Source organism: Triticum urartu, chromosome 6A (assembly GCF_056163025.1).
Source record: "Triticum urartu cultivar PI428250 chromosome 6A, HENAU_Tu73, whole genome shotgun sequence".
In the NCBI taxonomy this organism is placed as follows: Eukaryota; Viridiplantae; Streptophyta; class Magnoliopsida; order Poales; family Poaceae; genus Triticum; species Triticum urartu.
The window spans coordinates 556075485-556101255 of record NC_141878.1 but is presented as its reverse complement, the minus strand read 5'-3'; the positions used below and the strand labels follow the sequence as shown (position 1 = coordinate 556101255).

The window sequence follows — 25771 nt, the reverse complement described above, 5'->3', positions numbered from 1 at the left end:
CCCAAGAAAGATTGATGTAGAAAAATACCCTCGATAACTTCTACGTAAATATCATGATAATTTATATACAATTAATCTGATAATTTACGTACAAACACCACAATAAACTTGACATAGAAAATTATTACTGAAAACAAACCCCGGTAACTGTATGCAAATAGCACGGTAATAATACGCACTGTAGACATGATAACTTGCGCAAAAACACCGCGGTAATTTTGAACCAGTGAAAAAAGTTCAAAAAACATACCCCGCAGACCTGATAATTTTACCCACAAACATCGCGGTAATTTTGACCCGAGGAAAAAAGTGGTTGAAAAACATAACCACGTTAACTTATATGTAAATAATATGATAATTTACGCTCCGTGGACTAGATAACATACATACAAACACCACAATAACTTTGACCCCAAGGGGTGTATTACAAATGTGCCACCGGCAATCTCTATGTAAATAACGTGGTAATATAAGCACCGCTTAACAACTGATAACTTACATACAGAACATGATGATAACTTCCTGACCCCGAAAACTTTTTGTTGACAAACATATGCTCGCTAATTTATGTGTAAATAGTACGGTAATATATGTGTCACATACCCGATAATTTACGTACAGAACACTGCGGTTCCATTGACCAAACATGAAAAAGTTGTTTAATAACACACCCTTGGTAACTTATGTGAAAATAGCATGATAATATACAAATAAGCACCGCGGTAACATTTTTTTAGAAGGGCAAAAGTTGTTGAAAAACATACACTCGATAACCTGTGTGTAAGTGCCATGATAATATATGAAGTGCAGATCTGATAACTTGGGTATAAACACCACGGTAACATTAACCAAAAGGGGAAAGGTGGTTGAAAAACATACCCTTAGTAAATTGTGTGCAAATAACATGTTAATACACAAACCGAAGAACTGATAACTTATGTATAATGACCGTGGGTACTTTTTTTCGGGGAAACACCGCGTTAATTTTCAACCTATGAGAAAAGAATTATTGGAGAATTTACCCTAGTAACTTATGTGAAAATTGCATGATAATAGACGAAGTGAAACTTGATAACTGTATAAACATCCGGTAATTTGAAACATGGGATGTAGTATGTCAAAATTTTGAAGGGGAAGGGGGTTGATCAAACATAACCCCCCCCCCCCCCCCCCCCCCCCCGCGCACTTTAAATTCTATGCAAAATTACGATGTTGCACATGTTAAAGTTATTGTGATTTTCACGTTGTAGTTACCGGCCTTCTCATGATATAGTTACCAGCTTTACCATGTCATTTTTTTAACCAGGGGTGTTACTGTTTGAAGTTATCAGCATGCACATGTCATAGTTATCATGTTGCTCGGCCAAAGTTATCAAGCCTAAAATTAAGCTTTTCATTGATGATAGAAATAAGAAGGGTTCAAAATCCGTTGTTTGCATACTATGGACAACAAGTTAAGATGGGTGAGTTGGTTATAAGGCATAGCAGGTAGCGGAACGAGGCCCTCATGTGCCAGTTATCTAACGAGCGGACCGGGTTGGTAATTTTGCTAACTGGCACACATGTGCCAGTTATCGCTGTCCTATTTTTTCCCCTCTGAATTTACTATGAAATATGATGACCATCAATCTTCCACACCTCCAATGGTGTGACGAAAACTCTACCGGATTCAAATGCACGAACAACCCTTCATTTCACGGAGTACATGTACATCTGGCTTGTGTAATTACTGCTGAGGTTCGTTGACCAGTGTAAACTTCTTCGGCTTCCGAAGTTACTACTACTACCTCGTACTCCAAGCTATAGCTAGTTTCCAGCCTACGGCCCTTTCGCCTTCCTCCACTACGCGTTTAAATAGAACCTGCAATTCCCAAGCGTCACACTATTCCTTTTCCTCTGCCACTTTTGTCGCGTGGAGATGGCAGCAAGCACGAAGGGCGACGGGCCGGCGATCGGCATCGACCTCGGGACGACCTACTCCTGCGTGGCCGTGTGGCGGCCGGTGCACCAACGCGTGGAGGTCATCGCCAACGACCAGGGCAACCTCACCACGCCTTCCTGCGTCGCCTTCACCGACACCTGGCGTCTCATCGGCGACGCGGCCATGAACCAGACCGCCATGAACCCCGTCAACACCGTCTTCGGTGAGAAGAGAACTACCAACTGACTGCCACCTACGATTTTTCCCTTTTTCTAGTGGTAGCTGTTCTGTTCTTTAATTAAGTTTCTCAGGTTCGTGGGTTTGTGTGACGGCGTTTTGTGCGTGTGTTACATATATTTATTTATTAATTATTGAGATGATGGAGATGCATGGCCAAATCTCCTTAGATCCCAGACATATCTTATATCCTCAGTTGCCAAATGCTTACTCAGCTAGCTACTCGATTCCAGCACCTTTTCTTCCGGGCTTATTCATATTGATCTGTCCCATTTATTATTTAGTCACCCTAAGAACCCTAGATAATGCTACCACGTTGTAAAACCTTCCAACTCACAAGCACTAAGAACCTCTTTAAGTAGCAGGATACTAAAAATGTAGCTTCAATTCACAACTCCATTCAACCCTATGCGATTAAACTTGCACAAAATGTTGTTTGATTACAGCATAGAAAAACACAAAAAACAATAAGTTTTAAGTCAGTGGAAAACTTTTGGTGAAATATACTGCAAACTAATATTTAATAAAAACAACCTGCATGATGCATTTTTAAAATCACAAACCACATAATAAGTAATAGGAAACCAAAGTTCATATGCAAAATCTGGCAACCAATGTGGTCCTGAGAGCATTTGTATGGAGGATATGGGAGCTTAATGTGTAGATATTTATATATGTTTGACATGCTGGAAATTCCCTAGTTAAGGAAACCAATTTTGAAACTTAAACAAATAGTTTTTGGCTGAAATAAACGGAAAATTCTTTTTCTTACTGAAATTGATTTCTTTTAATAATTACCATGAATTTTGTCCAACTGAATTAATTTTGGTGAATATGCACATGCTAACAACACTATATTTTTGGTTAGGTGATGTCTATAGAAGGCTCTCGCAAGTTAGCAAAGGTCCATAGGAATTTCTATAATATCAATATTTCACTATAATTGTGAAACATTTATATCACAAAAAATGTTATTTACCTACAACATTTTCATTATAATTACCCCAAGAAAAACATTTCAATTTAATTATTTATACATCTAAAACTGGGAAATGTTTTCATTCCATAAATGTTTTCATTCCATAAACTGGATGTAGCAACTTATATCTCTACTTATTTATTTATTGTGAGGGAAACCTATTTTTTCTGCAATAACTGAAAATTTCTAATTACATAGTTCTAAATTATAAAAGTTAGACAGTATAATTAGTTAAGCATATACCCATGGAAGCTCATACATTTCTGACATGCAAAAAATTGAGAGCTTATTTTTTATAGGCATCCAGGAAAATGGATTTTAGTGCACAAATTATACATCCAAGAAGAAATTTTCCACAGTTACTTATTTAATTAGTGATCAACCATGTCACAAGACAATAGGCATTAAATTTGCATTTGTGATGTGGACCTATTTGTGGAAATGCTTTGCGAACCTGGTATATTTGTCATATTACTGGTTTGTACTTTGTAGCAGTCAGGTGGTCAATAATGTATGTGCTCTGTGATGTAGCTGGTGCTTAAATTTGCAATCAAGTGAAGTTAGTCTCTTGGTCTCTAGTTTTCTTGATGTACCTCTAGCTTTGAGAAATGTACTATACTGAAACTACTGCATCATTTATTCTTCTTCAGACGCTAAACGACTGATTGGTCGACGATTCAGCGAAGTGTCTGTGCAAGGAGATATGAAGTTGTGGCCTTTCAAAGTCATTTCTGGTACTAGTGATCGACCGATGATTGTGGTGAAATACAGGGGTGAGGAGAGGCAGTTCACAGCCGAAGAAATATCGTCCATGGTGCTTGTCAAGATGAGGGACACAGCCGAGGCCTACCTCGGCACCGCGGTGAAAGATGCTGTCATCACCGTCCCAGTCTACTTCAACGACTCGCAGCGCCAGGCCACCCTCGGTGCTGGTCTCATCGCTGGCCTCAACGTCACACGCATCATCAACGAGCCCTCGGCCGCCGCCATCGCCTACGGTCTTGACAACACGTCCGTTGGTGGTGATGCGAAGACGGTGCTCATATTTGATTTTGGTGGTGGTACTCTGGATATCTCTGTCATAAACATTGACAAAGGCACATTCACGGTCAAGGCCACGTCCGGTGACACCCACCTTGGAGGGGAGGACCTCAACAACAGAATGGTGGAACACTTCGTGCAGGAATTCTTGAAGAAACACAAGAGTGACATCGGTGGCAGCCCGAAGGCGCTGATGCGCCTTACGACGGCATGCGAGCGGGCCAAGAGGATGCTGTCTTCCATGGCGCAGGCCAAGTTCGAGATCGACTCGCTCCATGATGGCCTTGACTTCCATGGATCCATCACTCGCGCCCGGTTCGAGGAGCTCAACATGGATCTCTTCCGCAAGTGCATTGAGCATGTGGAGAAGTGCCTTGATGACGCCAAGATGGACAAGTCACAGATCCACGATGTTGTGCTCGTTGGTGGCTCCACCAAGATCCCAAAGGTGCAGCAGATGCTGCAGGAATTCTTTGACGGGAAGAAGCTCTGCAACAGAATCAATCCTGACGAGGCTGTCGCCTATGGTGCTGCTATTCAAGCCGCCATCCTCAGCGGCGAGCACAGCCAGAAGGTGAAGAACTTTCGCCTGCTTGACGTCACGCCGCTATCGCTCGGGATAGAGGTAGTAGGCGATATCATGTCCGTGGTGATACCCAGGAACACTACCATCCCCGTTAGAATGGAGAAGGGTTACACGACCAGCGTTGACAACCAGACCGCCGTGCGCTTCTCGGTGTATGAGGGTGAAGGAGGGTTGACCAAGGATAACAATCTGCTCGGCATGTTTGACCTCACTGGTGTCCCTCCAGCACCGAGGGGCGTGCCATCATTCAATGTGACATTCGAAATCGAAGCAAACGGCGTTCTGAAGGTGGTGGCGGAGGACATTGCGAATGGAAACAAGAACAGCATCACCATCACCAACGGCACGGGTGGCCTGACCACGGAGGAGATTGAACGCATGGTGCGTGATGCCAACAAGTACAAATCCGAGGACAAGATGGAAATGGAGAAAGCGAAGAAGAAACGCGGATAGCCAACTACTCTGATACTTCTGGCATTGCCCATATGCGTGGCCCTCGTTTGTGTTTCGGTTTTTTCTGAGCCGTGTTCATCTGGTGACCGTGATTAATCGTCGATATCAATCTGGTGTCTGTTACTATCTGTTTGAAACTTTTGAGTCAACAAGAAAGTAGTGTATCTGAAATGCTCATAACATGGTTCGGTGTAAGCATATCGCAAACTGAACGTCATCGTAAGAAACAATTATTTACATATGCAGTGGTCTGTCTGATTTGCAGCAACTGTACACATTCATACCTTTATATCTATCTATATCAAATAATAAATGACGGAAGATTTCATCGTTCTCTATAAATCATACCTTTATATCCGTTAATCTCGTGTTGCCTACAGAGATGGACGGTTGAGATTTTAAAGAGGGAAAGTGTTTTTTTTAGTAAAAACAGGATTCGCTTCTCAGAATCACACACCAAGGCCGGTCCCATGGGGACACACGGGCCGATTCATCCAGGTACCAGTCACGCAAAAATTGAAGCCCAAACAGAGCAGAACAGCACCCTACAGCCCATCCATCGTCTGTCCACGTCTCCACACCACCCGGCACACAACATTGTCTCAAAAAAAAAAAAACCCGGCACACAACAGAGAGAACCAGCCCTAAAAAAAGAAAAAACAATGGAGATAACCACGTTAGGTCGCACACTCGCTCTCCCTCCCCCGATTCCCAAACATAGATGACACCATGAAGGCCGCCGGCGCCACGGCCACGCAGCGCTAGCAGCTTACTAGCGGCGGCCGCAAGCGATTCACCGTCCCAGATCCAAGTCCGGTGTGCGGAGGCCAGCCGCCTTCTCCCTCCTGCCTTCCAGGACCCAGGCCCCTTGCTCCCTGCGGCCCTCCCGCAAGTCCCGGCCACCGGCCACCGTCGACCGTCAAGCACGCAGTCCCTACATTCCGGCGACCGGCTTCCTTTGTTCCACTGCTCCGGCTCACCGGCGAGCGAGAGGCCGACCGAACTAGGATGCAACGGCGGACTCCTGTTCAATCGCCTCCTGCGGGCGTACGCTCGTGTTGGATGAAGTTGCCTAGCAACCCTCGAGAGCTGCTGCAGCGCCTGCTGTTGCTGTCCACGCGGAACACTCCTCTTTGCGCATGCGGCGTTGCCTCGGCAACATGATAGAGAGCAGGGCAATGACCGCGGAACCGAGAGCGGCGAGGGAAATCCCGGTGGCGGTGGTGATCGGCGACCGGCAATGACGAGCCACAGCGGTGAGTAGGCGTTGGAGGACCGCGGACAGGGCGAGGTACAATGTGTGTGCAGGAGGTTGGAGACAGGATGTGGCAGTTTTTTTAGCCGAAGGTGTGGAAGATTGGGGACGGGTGGGATCCATTCTTCTTTTCCTGGCAATCCAGTTCAAGACGCTGCAGCAGCTCCCTAAACAGTGCCCGGCGGCAGCGGCGTCGCAGGGACCAGGGGTGGTTTGGTTCCTGGGTGCAGCGCCTTGTGCAATGTAGGTGACGGCAGCGGGCATCGAGGACGATGCTGGAGGCCAGCTAGCGCCAGGACATGCACTAATTATATAGGTTAATATATTAAAATTAAAAACAATTTGCAAGCTGCTAACGTAGTACTAGGTGGCACAATGTCACATCCACTCACATTTTCTTCTTTCGATTCACCCAACAGAAACAAACCGCGTGAGCTCTCGTGTGAGGGTGTAGGTGTTCAACTATATCATTATCTGAGTGTGACGACAATGTGGATGATGGGCTACTAGAACGCAGGCGGCGCTTGATGCATGTATCTTAGAATATGGCCACCGTGTTAATTTTCATCCCATTACAATGCACGTGCATTTGTGATTCTCCATACGTCATCACTTGATATCTGTTAATTTTATGTTGATTATAGAAAATTGACGGCTGAGATTTAAAATGATCTGACCCAAACTTTAACTGCGTGGGCGCACGGGTTGGCAAGAAAACAATTGTATGTTGCTCCCCCAACTCCTCCCACGGCCTTCTCAATAGGAAAAAACTCCTCCCAAGACACGGCAAGAAAAATAGAACAAAACCTCAACAAACGCAAGGAAAAAATATGAAAAGGAAAGCTCTACCCACATGGCTAATAAAAACGGAGCCTGCAAGCCCGTTCATGAGGCAAGAAAAAATCACCGCTAGCTGAACGGGTGTGCACCCACGCGCGACGGGAATGCCGTGGCTAGGTGCACGACGAGGTGAAAGGCCGGCGAGGTTGTGCCCAGAGCCAACGCTGGCGATGCATCGCGAGCCTTTGAGCACTTGAACAATGTTTTAAATAGCGGACTATGCCAAATAGCGGAGGACCTTAAAATCAGCAATAGTGAAGCTATAACGGGCTATTTGTACCCTGCTAAAAAGGCTATAGCGGGCTATCGCAAACTATACCTTGAATCCCGACCAAGGAAAGCCGGCGCGGCATGAGCTGGGTTCATCGGACCGCCACCGCTAGCCACTGTTTTGGATCCAACTTGTATGTATACGATGAATAATGGAATTCCAATTGCTAAATTTAAACTAAGGTTTTACAATAAATTGTGGTCTCTAAGCTCGTCTCATGTAATTCAACAACTAAATGTATTATACTAGCATGTCTAATTCATAATTGCAACCAACAAGTTGTATTTGATTTGAATTAACAAGGTCGACTATACAGTATTTGTATTAATTAAAGTTATTATGTTCTGAGTGGCTTGATTTGAACATTGTGATTTTGTTATCCCTTATTCTGTTGCAACGCACAGGCCTTTTGCTAGTAAAACAAACTGGGGTAGTGCAGAGTTGTAACAATTTACTGACGCATCTTGATACTAAACTTGTTTCATACTTTCAATAAGAGGCAAGTTAGGGGCACCTTTCTCTAAGTTGTGTTCTCAAGTTGGACTACCGCTTTCTTCAAAAAAAAAATTTGGACTACCGCATCTGCGTGTGCTAAGCAGCTAGGGCATCTTCAACGCCGACCCGCAAACCTCCCGCAATGCGTCCGAACTGCGAAAGCCATCCAACGTGGGCTTGTATCGTGTGCGGCGCGATCTGGACGAGATTTCTCCCGCCAATGGAGACAAACGTGTGTTTGTCTATTGGGGGGGGGGGGAGTGTTGGGGAACGTAGCAGAAATTCAAAATTTTCCTACGTGTCACCAAGATCTATCTATGGAGAGACTAGCAACGAGGGGAAGGAGAGTGCATCTACATACCCTTGTAGATCGCTAAGCGGAAGCGTTCAAGTGAACGGGGTTGATGGAGTCGTACTCGTCGTGATTCAAATCACCGATGACCAAGTGCCGAACGCACGGCACCTCCGCATTCAACACACGTACAGCCCGGTGACGTCTCCCACGCCTTGATCCAGCAAGGAGAGAGGGAAAGGTTGAGGAAGACTCCATCCAGCAGCAGCACAACGGCGTAGTGGTGGTGGAGGAGCGTAGCTATCCTGCAGGGCTTCGCCAAGCACCACAGAAGAGGAGGAAGAAGAGATGCAGGGCTGCACCAACGAGAGATCGAAACACGTGTGTTCTGGGCAGCCCCCTAGGCCTCATATATATAGGGGAAGGGGAGGAGGCTGCGCCCCCTCTAGGGTTCCCACCCCTAGAGGGGCGGCAGCCCCAAACCCATCTGAGGGTGGCGGCCACAAGGGAGAGGAGAGGGAGGCGCAGGGTATATGGGCCTTAGGGCCCATCTGCCCTTAGGGTTTGCCCCCTCTCCCCTTCTAGGCGCATGGGCCTTAGTGGGACTGGTGCCCTTGGCCCATGTAGACCAAGGAGCATTCCCTACAGCCCATGTGGCCCCCGGCCCCACTTGGTGGACCCCCGGGACCCTCCCGGTGGTCCCGGTACATTACCGATAAACCCCGAAACTCTTCCGGTAACCAAAACAGGACTTCCCATATATAAATCTTTACCTCCGGACCATTCCGGAACTCCTCATGACGTCCGGGATCTCATCCGGGACTCCGAACAACATTCGGTAACCACATACAAACTTCCTTTATAACCCTAGCGTCATCGAACCTTAAGTGTGTAGACCCTACGGGTTCGGGGGACATGCAGACATGACCGAGACGTTCTCCGGTCAATAACCAACAGCGGGATCTGGATACCCATGTTGGCTCCCACATGTTCCACGATGATCTCATCGGATGAACCACGATGTCAAGGACTTAATCAATCCCGTATACAATTCCCTTTGTCTATCGGTACGATACTTGCCCGAGATTCGATCGTCGGTATCCCGATACCTTGTTCAATCTCGTTACCGGCAAGTCTCTTTACTCGTTCCGTAACACATCATCCCGTGATCAACTCCTTGATCACATTGTGCACATTATGATGATGTCCTACCGAGTGGGCCCAGAGATACCTCTCCGTTTACACGGAGTGACAAATCCCAGTCTCGATTCGTGCCAACCCAACAGACACTTTCGGAGATACCTGTAATGTACCTTTATAGCCACCCAGTTACGTTGTGACGTTTGGCACACCCAAAGCACTCCTACGGTATCCGGGAGTTGCACAATCTCATGGTCTAAGGAAATGATACTTGACATTAGAAAAGCTTTAGCATACGAACTACATGATCTTGAGCTAGGCTTAGGATTGGGTCTTGTCCATCACATCATTCTCCTAATGATGTGATCCCGTTATCAACGACATCCAATGTCCATGGTTAGGAAACCATAACCATCTATTGATCAACGAGCTAGTCAACTAGAGGCTCACTAGGGACATGGTGTTGTCTATGTATCCACACATGTATCTGAGTTTCCTATCAATACAATTATAGCATGGATAATAAACGATTATCATGAACAAGGAAATATAATAATAATCAATTTATTATTGCCTCTAGGGCATATTTCCAACAGTCTCCCACTTGCACTAGAGTCAATAATCTAGTTCACATCGCCATGTGATTAACACTCACAGGTCACATCGCCATGTGACTAACACCCAAAGAGTTTACTAGAGTCAATAATCTAGTTCACATCACTATGTGATTAACACTCAATGAGTTCTGGGTTTGATCATGTTGCTTGTGAGAGAGGTTTTAGTCAACGGGTCTGCAACATTCAGATCCGTGTGTGCTTTACAAATCTCTATGTCATCTCCTAGATGCAGATACCACGTTCTAATTGGAGCTATTCCAAATAGCTGTTCTACTATACGAATCCAGTTTACTACTCAGAATAATCTGGATTAGTGTCAAAGTTTGCATCGGCGTAACCTTTACGACGAACTCTTTTACCACCTCCATAATCGAGAAAATTCCTTAGTCCACTAGTTACTAAGGATAACTTTGACCACTGTCCTGTAATCCATTCTTGGATCACTCTTGTACCCCTTGACTGACTCATGGCAAGGCACACTTCAGGTGCGGCACACAGCATAGCATACTGTAGAGCCTATGTCTTAAGCATAGGGGACGACCTTCGTCCTTTCTCTCTATTCTGCCGTGGTCGAGCTTTAAGTCTTAACTTCATACCTTACAACTCAGGCAAGAACTCCTTCTTTGACTGATCCATCTTGAACACCTTCAAGATCATGTCAAGGTATGTGCTCATTTGAAAGTACCATTAAGCGTTTTGATCTATCCTTATAGATCTTGATGCTCAATGCTCAAGTAACTTAATCCAGGTTTTCCATTGAAAACACTTTCCAAATAACCCTATATGCTTTCCAGAAATTCTACATCATTTCCGATCAACAATATGTCAACAACATATACTCATCAGAAATTCTATAGTGCTCCCACTCACTTCTTTGGAAATACAAGTTTCTCATAAACTTTGTATAAACCCAAAATCTTTGATCATCTCATCAAAGCATTCATTCCAACTCCGTGATGCTCACTCCAGTCCCTAGAAGGATAGCTGGAGCTTTGCATACTTATTAGCATATTTCAGGATTGACAAAACCTTCCGGTTGTATCACATACAACCTTTCCTCAAGAAAAACGTCGAGGAAACAATGTTTTGACATCCTATCTGCAAAATTTCATAAATAATGCAGTGACTGCTAATATAATTCCAACAGACTCTTAGCATCGCTACGAGTGAGAAAGTCTCATCGTAGTCAACTCCTTGAACTTGTCGGAAAACATCTTAACGACAAGTTGAGCTTTCTTAATGGTGACACTTACCATCATTGTCTGTCTTCCTTTTAAAATCCATCTGCACTCAACTGCCTTACGACCATCGAGCCGTTCTGCCAAAGTCTACACTTTGTTATCATACATGGATCCTCTCTCGGATTTTATGGCCTCGAGCCATTTATCGGAATCCAGGCCCACCATCGCTTCTCCATAGCTCGTAGGTTCATTGTTGTGTAGCAACATGACTTCCAAGACAGGATTACGTACCACTCTGAAGTAGTGCGCATCCTTGTCATCCCACGAGGTTTGGGAGTGACTTGATCCGAAGTCTCATGATCAATATCATAAGCTTCCACTTCAATTGGTGTAGGTGCCACAGGAACAACTCTTTGTGCCCTGCTATACACTAGTTGAAGTGACGGTTCAATAACCTCATCAAGTCTCCACCATCCTCCCACTCAATTCTTTCGAGAGAAACTTTTCCTCGAGAAAGGACCCGATTCTAGAAACAATCCTTTATTGCTTTCGGATCTGAGACAGGAGGTATACCCAACTGTTTTTGGGTTGTCCTATGAAGATGCATTTATCCGCTTTGGGTTCGAGCTTATCAGCCTGAAACTTTTTCACATAAGCGTCGCAGCCCCAAACTTTTAAGAAATGACAGCTTAGGTTTCTCTAAACCATAGTTCATACGGTGTCATCTCATCGGAATTACGTGGTGCCCTATTTAAAGTGAATGTGGTTGTCTCTAATGCCTAACCCATAAACTATTGTGGTAATTCGATAAGAGACATCATGGTATGCATCATATCCAATAGGGTGCAGTTATGATGTTCGGACACACCATCACACTATGGTGTTCCAGGCTGTATTAGTTGTGAAACAATTTCCACAATGTCTTAATTCTGTGCCAAACTCGTAATTCAGATATTCATCTCTATGATCATATCATAGATCTTTTATCCTCTTGTCACGACGATCTTTCAACTTCACACTGAAATTACTTGAACCTTTCAATAATTCAGACTCGTGATCAAGTAAATATACTCAACATCTACTCAAATCATCTGTGAAGTAAGAACATAACGATATCCACTACATGCCTCAGCACTCATTGGACTGCACACATCAAAATGTATTACTTCCAACAAGTTGCTTTCTAGTTCCATTTTACTGAAACCGAGGCTTTCAGTCATCTTGCCCATGTGGTATGATTTGCATGTCTCAAGTGATTCAAAATCAAGTGAGTCCAAACGGTCCATTTGCATGCATAAACACCAATAGACATGGTTCGCATGTCTCAAACCTTTCAAAAACGAGTGAGCCCAAAGATCCATCAACATGGAGCTTCTTCATGCGTTTTATACCGATATGACTTAAGTGGCAGTGCCACAAGTATGTGGTACTATCATTACTATCTTTTGGCATGAACATGTGTATCACTACGATCGAGATTCAATAAACCATTCATTTCAGGTGTAAGACCATTTGAAGGTATTATTCAAATAAACAGAGTAACCATTATTCTCCTTAAATGAATAACCGTATTGCGATAGACATAATCCAATCATGTCTATGCTCAACGCAAACACCAAATGACAATTATTTAGGTTTTAATACCAATCTCGATGGTAGAGGGAGCGTGCTTGATCATATCAACATTGGAAACACTTCCAACACATATCATCAGCTCACCTTTAGCTAGTCTCCGTTTATTCCGTAGCTTTTATTTCGAGTTACTAACACTTAGCAACCGAACCGGTATCTAATACCCTGGTGCTACTAGGAGTACTAGTAAAGTACACATTAACACAATGTATATCCAATATACTTCTATCGACCTTGCCAGCCTTCTTATCTACCAAGTATCTAGGGTAATTCTGCTCCAGTGGCTATTCCCCTTATTACAGAAGCACTTAGTCTCGGGTTTGGGTTCAACCTTGGGTTTCTTCACTAGAGCAGCAGCTGAATTGCCGTGTCATGAAGTATCCCTTCTTGCCCTTGCCCTTCTTGAAACTAGTGGTTTCACTAACCATCAACAATTGATGCTTCTTCTTGATTTCTACTTTCGCGGTGTCAAACATCGCGAATATCTCAAGGATCATCATATATGTCCCTGATATATCATAGTTCATCACGAAGCTCTAGCAGCTTGGTGGTAATGACTTCGGAGAAATATCACTATCTCATCTGGAAGATCAACTCCCACTTGATTCAAGCGAATGTTGTACTCAGACAATCTGAGCACAAGCTCAACAATTGAGCTTTTCTCCCTTAGTTTGCAGGCTAAGAAAATCGTCGGAGGCCTTATACCTCTTGACGTGGGCACGAGCCTGAAATCCCAATTTCAGCCCTCAAAACATCTCATATGTTTCGCGACGTTTCAAAACGTCTTCGGTGCCTCAATTCTAAACCGTTTAACTGAACTATCACGTAGTTTATCAAAATGTATATGTCAGATGTTCGCAACATCCACAGACAACGTTCGAGGTTCAGCACACTGAGCGGTGCATTAAGGACATAAGCCTTCTAAGAAGCAATGAGGACAATCCTCAGTTTACGGACCTAGTCCGCATAATTGCTACTTTCAACTTTCAACTAATTTTTCTCTAGGAACATATCTAAACAGTAGAACTAAAGCGCGAGCTATGACATAATTTGCAAAATCCTTTTGACTATGTTCAGGATAATTAAGTTCATCTTATGAACTCCCACTCAGATAGACATCCCTCTAGTCATCTAAGTGATTACATGATCCGAGTCAACTAGGCCGTGTCCGATCATCACGTGAGACGGACTAGTCAACATCGGTGAACATCTTCATGTTGATCGTATCTTCTATACGACTCATGCTCGACCTTTCGGTCTTCTGTGTTCCGAGGCCATGTCTGTACATGCTAGGCTCGTCAAGTTAACCCTAAGTGTTTCGCGTGTGTAAATCTGTCTTACACCCGTTGTATGTGAACGTTAGAATCTAACACCCGATCATCACGTGGTGCTTCGAAACACGAACTGTCGCAACGGTGCACAGTTAGGGGAGAACACTTCTTGAAATTGTTGTTGTAAGGGATCATCTTATTTACTACCATCGTTCTAAGCAAATAAGATGTATAAACATGATAAACATCACATGCAATCAAATAGTAGTGACATGATATGGCCAATATCATATAGCTCCTTTGATCTCCATCTTGGGGCTCCATGATCATCATCGTCACCGGCATGACACCATGATCTCCATCATCGTGTCTTCTTGAAGTTGTCACGTCATCTATTACTTCTACTACTACAGCTAACGGTTAGCAATAAAGTAAAGTAATTACATGACGTTTATGTTGACACGCAGGTCATAAATAAATTAAGACAACTCCTATGGCTCCTGCCGGTTGTCATACTCATCGACATGCAAGTCGTGATTCCTATTACAAGAACATGATCAATCTCATACATCACATATATCATTCATCACATCCTTTGGCCATATCACATCACATAGCATACCCTGCAAAAACAAGTTAGACGTCCTCTAATTGTTGTTTGCATGTTTTACGTGGCTGCTATGGGTTTCTAGCAAGAACGTTTCTTACCTACGCAAAGACCACAACGTGATATGCCAATTGCTATTTACCCTTCATAAGGACCCTTTTCATCGAATCCGATCCGACTAAAGTAGGAGAGACAGACACCCGCTAGCCACCTTATGCAACTAGTGCATGTCAGTCGGTGGAACCTGTCTCACGTAAGAGTACGTGTAAGGTTGGTCCGGGCCGCTTCATCCCACGATGCCACCGAATCAAGATAAGACTAGTAACGGCAAGCATATTGAACACAATCAACGCCCACAACTACTTTGTGTTCTACTCGTGCAAAGAATCTACGCAATAGACCTAGCTCGTGATGCCACTGTTGGGGAACGTAGCAGAAATTCAAAATTTTCCTACGTGTCACCAAGATCTATCTATGGAGAGACTAGCAACGAGGGGAAGGAGAGTGCATCTACATACCCTTGTAGATCGCTAAGCGGAAGCGTTCAAGTGAACGGGGTTGATGGAGTCGTACTCGTCGTGATTCAAATCACCGATGACCAAGTGCCGAACGCACGGCACCTCCGCGTTCAACACACGTACAGCCCGGTGACGTCTCCCACGCCTTGATCCAGCAAGGAGAGAGGGAGAGGTTGAGGAAGACTCCATCCAGCAGCAGCACAACGGCGTAGTGGTGGTGGAGGAGCGTGGCTATCCTGCAGGGTTTCGCCAAGCACCACAGAAGAGGAGGAAGAAGAGATGCAGGGCTGCACCAACGAGAGATCGAAACACGCGTGTTCTGGGAAGCCCCCTAGGCCTCATATATATAGGGGAAGGGGAGGAGGCTGCGCCCCCTCTAGGGTTCCCACCCCTAGAGGGGCGGCAGCCCCAAACCCATCTGAGGGTGGCGGCCACAAGGGAGAGGAGAGGGAGGCGCAGGGTATATGGGCCTTAGGGCCCATCTGCCCTTAGGGTTTGCCCCCTCTCCCCTTCTAGGCGCATGGGCCTTAGTGGGACTGGTGCCCTTGGCCCATGTAGACCAAGGAGCATTCCCTACAGCCCATGTGGCCCCCGGCCCCACTTGGTGGACCCCCGGGACCCTCCCGGTGGTCCCGGTACATTACCGATAAACCCCGAAACTCTTCCGGTAACCAAAACAGGACTTCCCATATATAAATCTTTACCTCCGGACCATTCCGGAACTCCTCGTGACGTCCGGGATCTCATCCGGGACTCCGAACAACATTCGGTAACCACATACAAACTTCTTTTATAACCCTAGCGTCATCGAACCTTAAGTGTGTAGACCCTACGGGTTCGGGGGACATGCAGACATGACCGAGACGTTCTCCGGTCAATAACCAACAGCGGGATCTGGATACCCATGTTGGCTCCCACATGTTCCACGATGATCTCATCGGATGAACCACGATGTCAAGGACTTAATCAATCCCTTATACAATTCCCTTTGTCTATCGGTACGATACTTGCCCGAGATTCGATCGTCGGTATCCCGATACCTTGTTCAATCTCGTTACCGGCAAGTCTCTTTACTCGTTCCGTAACACATCATCCCGTGATCAACTCCTTGATCACATTGTGCACATTATGATGATGTCCTACCGAGTGGGCCCAGAGATACCTCTCCGTTTACACGGAGTGACAAATCCCAGTCTCGATTCGTGCCAACCCAACAGACACTTTCGGAGATACCTGTAATGTACCTTTATAGCCACCCAGTTACGTTGTGACGTTTGGCACACCCAAAGCACTCCTACGGTATCCGGGAGTTGCACAATCTCATGGTCTAAGGAAATGATACTTGACATTAGAAAAGCTTTAGCATACGAACTACATGATCTTGAGCTAGGCTTAGGATTGGGTCTTGTACATCACATCATTCTCCTAATGATGTGATCCCGTTATCAACGACATCCAATGTCCATGGTTAGGAAACCATAACCATCTATTGATCAACGAGCTAGTCAACTAGAGGCTCACTAGGGACATGGTGTTGTCTATGTATCCACACATGTATCTGAGTTTCCTATCAATACAATTATAGCATGGATAATAAACGATTATCATGAACAAGGAAATATAATAATAATCAATTTATTATTGCCTTTAGGGCATATTTCCAACAGGGAGGGGGCTTTGAAGGAATCTGGACCGATCCCACACACTCTTCTGACCTCCTTGGCCCACCAAAATCCCTCCTCCCTCGCTCGCGCGCATTCATGCTGTTGTAGAGCGTGTCGCTCAACATTGAAGACAGTTCAGGGCGGACGCGACCTCTCACTGCCTCCTCCATTGAAGTGGTGCGTCAGCTGAGCGCACCGCCCGCGACGCGTCTCCGGTGTCCGTGTCTGTTCAATGCCGGAGACGCATGACTGGACGAGATATGATGAATATCTACCATACCCGTTCAATACCGCTGTCCGTCCGTATGCTGCTATTAAGTTGGCTCGCCGGCCGAGAAACCCACACCGATACCGTGCATTAACACACCCGGAGGCCTCGCCTCACCGAAATCCGCTATATAAAGGCGACCACACCGGGCTAACTCCACACTACAATAGAAGCCCCTCCCATCCTTCTCCTTTACACTGCATCCGCTACGACTACAAGCGACGAAGCTCTGTGGGAGAGCCTCTCCACAGAGGTGAAGCATACCGTGGCCGCCATTGCTGCCGCCTGTCAGAGCCGCCGTGCCAGGAAGATCGAGGCCGGCTGGCAAGCCGGACAGCTCGCCCGAGGTCTCCGATGACGAGGACGAGAACACGATGGGAACGGGATCCCACGATACCGCCCCGCCCCCTGTGCCTCCTGTGCACGCCGACTTCATCATGGAGTAGTGCAGGCGCACTACAACGCCGCCATGGCGGAGGTGCAGCCAGCGCCAGCGCCTTTGTCGACGTTCCAGCAAGCGCAAGAGGAACAACGGTACAACCTATTCCTCTTAGATCAGCACCGACTGGTGGAGGACCAGATCTACGGCGAACGGGTGAGCGAGGAGGCCGTGGTGGCCATGGCCAAGGCGAACCCCAAATTCGCCGCGGAGCAGCGTGCCATCTACGATGTCGTCCGCGCTCAAGACGTCGCTCGCCAGGAAGCGGCCGCCATGGAGGCGCAGTTGCAGGCTATTGCTGAGGAGAACAACACCAGTTGCGCCTCCTATGCGCCGCGACGAACCATCAGGCGGCTCGGTGGGACGACGACAGCGCCGGCGTCACCATTTCCATCGCGGACCTCACGTCCACCGGCGACGGACAGGTCGCGGACTCCTCCAAGGATGAGTAGGCCACGGGAGGCGGCATGTCCTGGTGTCCCATGTGGGCCGGTCTGTCTCCTGTGTTCTACTCTTCCTCGCCGGAGACCACACCTTCACTCCATCGGTCTTATCGCCTGTGCACATAAAGATGGCGAATGGTGGACGACACGGGTTTGGACGCCGGGCGCTGCCGCCGTAGGATAGGTTTAGGGTCGGATCTTTTTTTTTGTTCTAGATGTTCGAAATGTAATGAAAATCTGTCGTGTTTGTATGGAATCCGTCATGTTTATAAGAAATATTGCCTTGTTTGCACGAATTTCATCCGGTTTGTTGCAAAAGAGTTTAAAATATATGCGGTTAATGTTGGATGGTGTTCTCTCGCATCCGTGTCCGTGGACTGGATCTCTCCCTATCCGTGGACGGATGCGGGAGGAAATTTATAAGTTGCCGTTGAAGATGCCCAAATGTGCTATACAACTATGTGCAATGGTTTTAATAAGTTTTTCACTGCAATGCCATGGTGCTACCAGTACCACATAATTGAACTTTGAGACTGATCTAGCACCAATAAAACATGAATCTACACGTAGGGATGAAAACCGAGCAGAAACGGACGAAACTGATGCTACAACATCAGCTGCAGAGCACACCACCACCAACCACCGCCTCGTCAGAGAGGGCGCTACCCAGGCCCTTCGGCCTAGGTGCCGCATGGCCAGATCAGTAGCACGGAGATGGATCTGTCCGGCGGTGAAGAACAACACCCATGGCCCCGGACCAACCACCCCGTCATCGGCACCGGCAAGAGACGCCGCAGCACAAAGAACAACAGCTGAGTGGAGCCAGCTCATATCGAGCAGGGCGGCGCCGAAGGGCGAGCTCCCGTGGACGCCGATGAACTTATGACAACATGGGGGCTGGGAGAAGATGCACGGAGCAGACGGACACCCGCACTCGCATGTTCGTCTCGGATCAGGGCCCACATAGGTTTTGCCTCCCGCCGAGCCACAATATTGATTGGTGCACAACGAGAAATACACTTTGGTTTCTGGTTGTATATATGCATCCTATATGAAAATTGTTTTTAATATTTTAATAAAAAGTTAAAATAGGTAAGAACTATTTTGACAAAAAACTTGACCTACTTTTACACTAGTATATAAAATTTCACGAAAAAAATTCAAATTTGACTTCACAACAAAAAGGACAAAATTTATTTGCTATTATAGGTCACTATTCACATTATTTTGATAAAAAATTTGTCTTTTTTGAAAAGAAGTCAAAGGGAGATTTTTTTGTGTGGATTTTTTCTCACGAGTACAATAAAAGATCAAGTTTATTTTAAGCATGTTTTCAGGAATTTTTGACTTTTTGTTGTTTTTTCTTATATAGGGTGTAGATGTCCTCATAGACCAAAATCTGCCTCCGGTGCACAACCTCTTAAGGAAGGGGCAAGCCGCGTACCGGTCCCAACAACAGAAGTAGTCGTGGTCGTGGGATTGACGAGCTCCCACTGATGCGTTGCACCACCAGGTGAAGTGCCCCAAAGCCGCCGTCTTTGGAGCCTGCCCGGGCTTTGCCGGCGGCGGCCTCTAGCAGCGGCAAGACGAGATGGAGATGGGAGGAGGTTTGGCAGCGTGTAGCGGTTTCCCACGAGTCGCCACGAGGTAGGCGACGCATAGGATGCGATATTAATTGGATAGCGACAGTTTAGCTACTTTTGCTCATACCAAAGGTAGAACCGAGACATGGCTAGGTTCTGGCAAAACTGTCCAGCTAGCTGCTGATGATTGTAATTCTATGAGTTGGGTAATACAAGTTTTTCATCCGCAAAAAAGAAAAAAACAATGGATGGTTAGAAATGACGGTAGACACAGTATTTTGTGTCAAAGTTTTTTACTCCCTCCATCACAGTTTAAAGGGCGTATCTCCAAAACCAATTTTTTTCACAATTAAAGGGAAATAGGGTGCAGGTCATTAATTAGCTTGCTGAAATTACTCCTTTCGCTTGCCTTCCTGGTGCGCATGCATGGTGTGAACTGAAACTTTAGGTGAAGGTGTGAATCGGGTTTTGTTTGCATGCATGGGTATGCGAGGCCTTTTATTGGACGGGGAGGTTACTATGCTTTTGTTTGGCGATTAATTAGGCACATATCCTTAACTACCGCAGCTCCAGCGCATCATTTATTCCTGCCAATCGCTAGCGACTTTGGGTCTAGAGAGATGTGAGGTACGCCCTTTAAACTGTGATGGAGGGAGTATAGGAGTAGATATTTAACTCAATAGTTGTCATTTCTTATCTTAGTAGTATAAATCAGGCCCAACGCTTGCCATCGGTCAATATTCCGGCTCCAATGGTGTGACAAAAATTCTCTACGGGATTCAGATGCGCGAAAACTCTCCATTTAACGGAGTAATACCACCTTGATTGTGTTTGGGTAATTATTGATGAAGTTCGTTGAGTTCTGTAAAAATCCTTCGGCTTCTGCTTTCCTACTGCCCGGTAGCCTCTCGCCTTTAAATACAACCCCTGCAGTTCCCAAACGTCACGCACGCTTCAATACTTCTGCACTCTTCGTTTTCCTCTGCCTGTATAGGGCGCAGATGGCAGCAGGTACGAAGGGCGACGGGCCGGCGATCGGCATCGACCTCGGGACGACCTACTCCTGCGTGGCCGTGTGGCGGCCGGTGCACGAACGCGTGGAGGTCATCGCCAACGACCAGGGCAACCTCACCACGCCGTCCTGCGTCGCCTTCACCGACACCTGGCGGCTTATCGGCGATGCAGCCGTGAACCAGGCCGACATGAACCCCGCCAACACCGTCTTCGGTGAGTACTATGAGCTGACGTCGAAACTCCAGTAGTTGAATATATACCTGGCGTGCAAGAAGTTTTTCGGCCCTCAAACTTACTCGGCCATTCAGATTCCAGCACCTTTTCTTCATTATTTAGTTACACTCTACGCGCCCCAGATAATACTGAGAACATATTGAATCGGACAATTGTCAAAGAGCTAAAGGAGTCATTTTAAATTTTAAATCTAGCAAAATAATATAAAATACTCCTATGCAAACTAATATACTAAAATGTCATATATTAGTTTATACAAAGGTAGCAATATGTAACTCGTTCTCACTCTAAAAACTGTTTAATGAGGTAAATCATACAATAAGACTGCTGCCAATGCATGGGTGCTTAGATGAGGTGCTAAGCACATTAAATAGCTTAGCAACTATACTCCCCAATGCATAGGTGCTTAGTTTATGGTTGCTAAGTTTGCTTCATTTAATGATTTAGCAATTAAAGCTCTTCATGTATTGGTGGGCTTCCTTCCTTTAAATGTTTTGCTTAGGTTCACGCGCTTAGCGTTGGTTTTTTCTAAGGTCACCACACTCATCTCTCTCCTCTTAAATAACCTGCCACATCAGATTTTTTGCCTACGTGGAAGGCTTAACACCTGTACAAGATGGAGCATTGGGAGGGGCCAAAAGAGTATGTAAAGTGCCACTTTTCCCCTGAAAAGTAGAACATATGTGTTCTTAATTAAGGAAAACGATTAGAACCAGCCGGCCAATCACGCGTAGACTTCGGCAGCACATGCAGCCGTCAAGATACGAGTTTGATCGGTTGGACAACACACAACCTCTAATAAGCAGGCCAGGACCTCCACCACTAGACGCGTGCCTATGCCATCTTAACAATTTTTTTTCGCAACATCATCTGTGTTGCTGAAGTACTCCCGCAACAACATCCATGTTACAAAAACATTAAAACGAATTTCTTTTGCAACATCAACTGTGTTGTAGAAGTTCTTCCGCAATAACACTCATGTTTCAAAGAAGTTAAGATGAAAAAAAATATGCAACAGAACTTCTGTTGCAATTATTTAATTCTGCAACAAGAGATCTGTTGCAGTCGTGAGGAAATGACCGAGCCGCTGGATGACCCCATATCAAACGGCTGCGGAGGAGGAACGTCTTATGAACTGTTATTTTTGTACTTATATAGGAGTATTATCACACATGGCGTGTCACTGAAAAATAATCTACCTTGGTGAGACAGTGTTAAATATTTTCCACAAAAACCAAAACAATGGTAAATCTGAAATTTATCTCTGATGAGGTAGAAATTCTACATTGTAAACCTTCCAAGCAAGTACGAACCCCCTTAACTAGCAGGGTTCCAAAAATACCAGATTAAAAAAAGGCAGGTTCAGTTCCCACTTTTGCTTAATCTTACGTGATTAAATTTGCACAAAATGTCCTTTTTTTTACAACATACTCACAATGTGGTGCAAAAGTATATTTAGGAAAGGAACTCCTACATGATACAATCCAAAAAATAACAACAGACACATAAGAAGTCATAGGACTCCAACATTGTTCCTATGAAGAATTCATTCAATTAAAGATGCCTTGATGAAAAATTCATTCAATTAAAGATGCCTTGAGAGGTTTAATTTGTATGGAGGACACCTGGGATTGGTTTATCAATATGTGCAATACATTACAATTTTCATGGTTAATTATAAGAAAATCAAATTAAGAATTATAAGCGCAATTAATATTTGGCTGAAATAAATGTAAGAATTACAAATGTGTCAGTTCTACTGTTCTAGAATTTCAGACACCTTGCAGTAAGGTATAGACAAGGTTGTGTGAAGCTTTACCTCAATAATATGTACTTGTAGAGATTATTCAAGTTTTTTTGTTGTTGATAAAAGTGGCTTATTATTCAAGATATTTATTTTGACCAAAGCTAATATTTTTTGTAACTGAAATTGTCTTCGCTTAATCTTTTAATCGGATTCAGCAAAAGAAAAGTTTCAAAAGTTAATACCGGCCCGTTGTTCTACATATCCAAATAGGACATATCTAGAAAAGGCTCTCCTAAGCTATCATAGGTGGATATCAATTTCTGTGCTATAATTATTTAAATAGTATTATTTGTATATATTGAACTGAGAAATGCTTTCACTCGATAAATGTGACAATCTCAACCTTGTAACTTGAATATAGTAGCAATTATCTCTTAGTAACATATCTATTTTGCGGGGACTCTATTATTTTAATGAGACCTGAAACTATAATTATGTAGCTCAACTGAATTATAGAAAAGTAGACAGTATGAGTTACAAGCACATATCCATGAAAGCTCATACATCTCTGACATTCACAAGTTGAGTAGCTATGTTTCTCAAATGGAAAAGTAGTGTCTACACTCAAGTTCATGGCACCCATGATAACTAGTAAAAAAAATGAAACTTCGTGGCGTTGATTATGAACAAATGTTGTATGTCCTTCCAAAGTTTAGTGGCCAAATAACATCAAATGATCTCCACAGAAATGAAATACAAATTCTGCTCAAACAGTGCACATATGTTTGAGCATAATTTTTATTTTCTTTGTACAGAGCTCCTTGGTTGTCATTTGTCCACCAAAGTTTGCAAGCGCCTAAACATTTTGTCATGATCGAAGCCACAAAGTTTCTGATTTTTTTTGCTTTGTTTTTTATCTTGGGTGCAATGCTACTAGGTGTAGAAAAACCACTCTCGACTCATATTCACAAGTTGAGTGGCTTCTTTTTCTTTAGGCACCATTGGGTTGCTTATTAATTTTACTATATCAATATAAACTTCATAAATATATACATGTTAGTGCGCAAATTATAGTAAATTAAACTACATAACAAGATAAAAAATAAAAAATTGTATATTTAATTGGTGATCAACCATATCATACCAAAACAGACATTCAATTTGTATTTGTAATGGGGACCTGTTTGTGGAACTGTTTAGAACCTGGTATTTTGTTATATAGCTGATTTCTAATAGTCGGGTCAAATGATCTTTAAAATGTGTTATGCGATGTAGTTGGTCCTTCAATTTTTTATAATGGATTGAAATTAGTCTTATGTTCTCTTTTTTTTTTGATATCCCTCTATCTTTGTGAAATATACTATTTTAACCAACTTCATCGATTTTCTTCAGACGCAAAGCGACTGATCGGTCGACGATTCAGCGAAGTGTCTGTGCAAGGAGATATGAAGTTGTGGCCTTTCAAAGTTATTTCAGGTCCTAGTGATCGTCCAATGATTGTGGTGCAGTACATGGGCGAGGAGAAGAAGTTTGCGGCCGAAGAAATCTCCTCCATGGTGCTTGTCAAGATGAGGGAGACAGCCGAGGCCTACCTTGAAACCGCGGTGAAGGATGCTGTCATCACCGTCCCAGTCTACTTCAACGACTCGCAGCGCCAGGCCACCCTTGATGCCGGCACCATTGCTGGCCTCAACGTCACACGTATCATCAACGAGCCCTCTGCCGCAGCCATTGCCTACCGACTAGACGATACGTTGGTCACTGGCGAAGCAAAGACGGTGCTCATATTTGATTTCGGTGGTGGCACCTTGGATATCTCTGTCATCCACATTGACAAAGGCACCTTTACGGTCAAGGCCACGTCCGGGGACACCCACCTTGGAGGGGTTGATCTTAACAACAAAATGGTGGAACACTTCGTGCAGGAATTCTTGAAGAAACACAAGGCTGACATCAGAAGCAACCGGAGGGCGATGATGCGGCTGAGGACGGCCTGCGAGAGGGCGAAGAGGATGCTGTCTTCCACGGCGCAAGCCAAGTTTGAGATCGACTCGCTCCATGACGGCATTGACTTCTATGGATCCATCACCCGTGCCCGGTTTGAGGAGCTCAACATGGACCTCTTTCCCAAGTGCATTGAGCATGTTCAGAAGTGCCTCAGCGGCGCCAAGATGGACAAGTCACAGATCCACGACGTCGTGCTCGTCGGCGGCTCCACCAAGATCCCCAAGGTGCAGCAGATGCTGCAGGATTTCTTTGACGGGAAGAAACTCTGCAAGAAAATAAATCCGGACGAGGCCGTCGCCTACGGCGCTGCTATTCAGGCCGCCATCCTCAACGGCGAGTACGATCAGAAGGTGGTGGACCTTCTCGACGTCACGCCGCTGTCTCTTGGGATAGAGACGGTCGGTGGTGTCATGAGCGTGGTGATACCCAGGAACACCACCATCCCCGTTAAGATGGAGGGGCCTTACACGACCGAATATGATTACCAGACCACTGCGGGCATCTATGTGTACGAGGGTGAAGGGGCATTGACCATGGACAACAAGCTTCTGGGCAACTTCACGCTCACTGGCATCCCTCCAGCGCCAAGGCTCGTGCCAAAGCTAAAAGTGACATTCGAAATCGATACAAACGGCGTCCTAACGGTGGTGGCTGAGGACAGGTCGAGCGGAAACAAGAACTGCATCACGATCATCAACAACAAGGGTGGGTTGAGCAAGGAAGAGATCGAGCGGATGGTGTCTGACGCCAACAAATACAAGTCCGAGGGCAAGAAGGAGATGGTGAAAGTGAAGAAGGAACGCTGATGCCCATGAGGTCACGGAAAACTAGGCGTACATCGTACTTCTTTAATCCTAAAATCACTCTGCTTTCGAGTTGCATCGTATTTCTTAATTATGCAACTTTTGGTATTGCGCATATGCTGCGCCCTCCTTGGCCTGGATTGTGTTCCCTTTGTTTGCACAATGGATGCTTAGTACACTGTTTCGTTTGCGTTTGTTTGTCTATCTTGTGACAGTGAGCAATCGTCTAATAT

At 45.1% G+C, this 25771-nt stretch overlaps 2 protein-coding genes across 2 annotated transcripts; both read left to right on the top strand.

The window, feature by feature from the left end:
• The first annotated feature begins 1574 nt into the window (after positions 1-1574).
• LOC125531362 (heat shock cognate 70 kDa protein-like) lies at positions 1575-5429 on the top strand. Its single transcript, XM_048695775.2, has 2 exons — positions 1575-2144; positions 3788-5429. The coding sequence occupies exons 1-2, from the start codon at positions 1919-1921 to the stop codon at positions 5215-5217; spliced, it is 1656 nt and encodes a 551-aa protein (XP_048551732.2). The 5' UTR covers positions 1575-1918; the 3' UTR covers positions 5218-5429.
• A 15273-nt stretch (positions 5430-20702) lies between these two features.
• On the top strand, positions 20703-25541 carry LOC125526595 (heat shock cognate 70 kDa protein-like). The gene is made up of 2 exons (XM_087530778.1): positions 20703-20960; positions 24121-25541. Exons 1-2 carry the CDS (start codon positions 20735-20737, stop codon positions 25539-25541), a joined length of 1647 nt encoding a protein of 548 aa, XP_087386904.1. The 5' UTR covers positions 20703-20734.
• Positions 25542-25771: the final 230 nt, after the last annotated feature.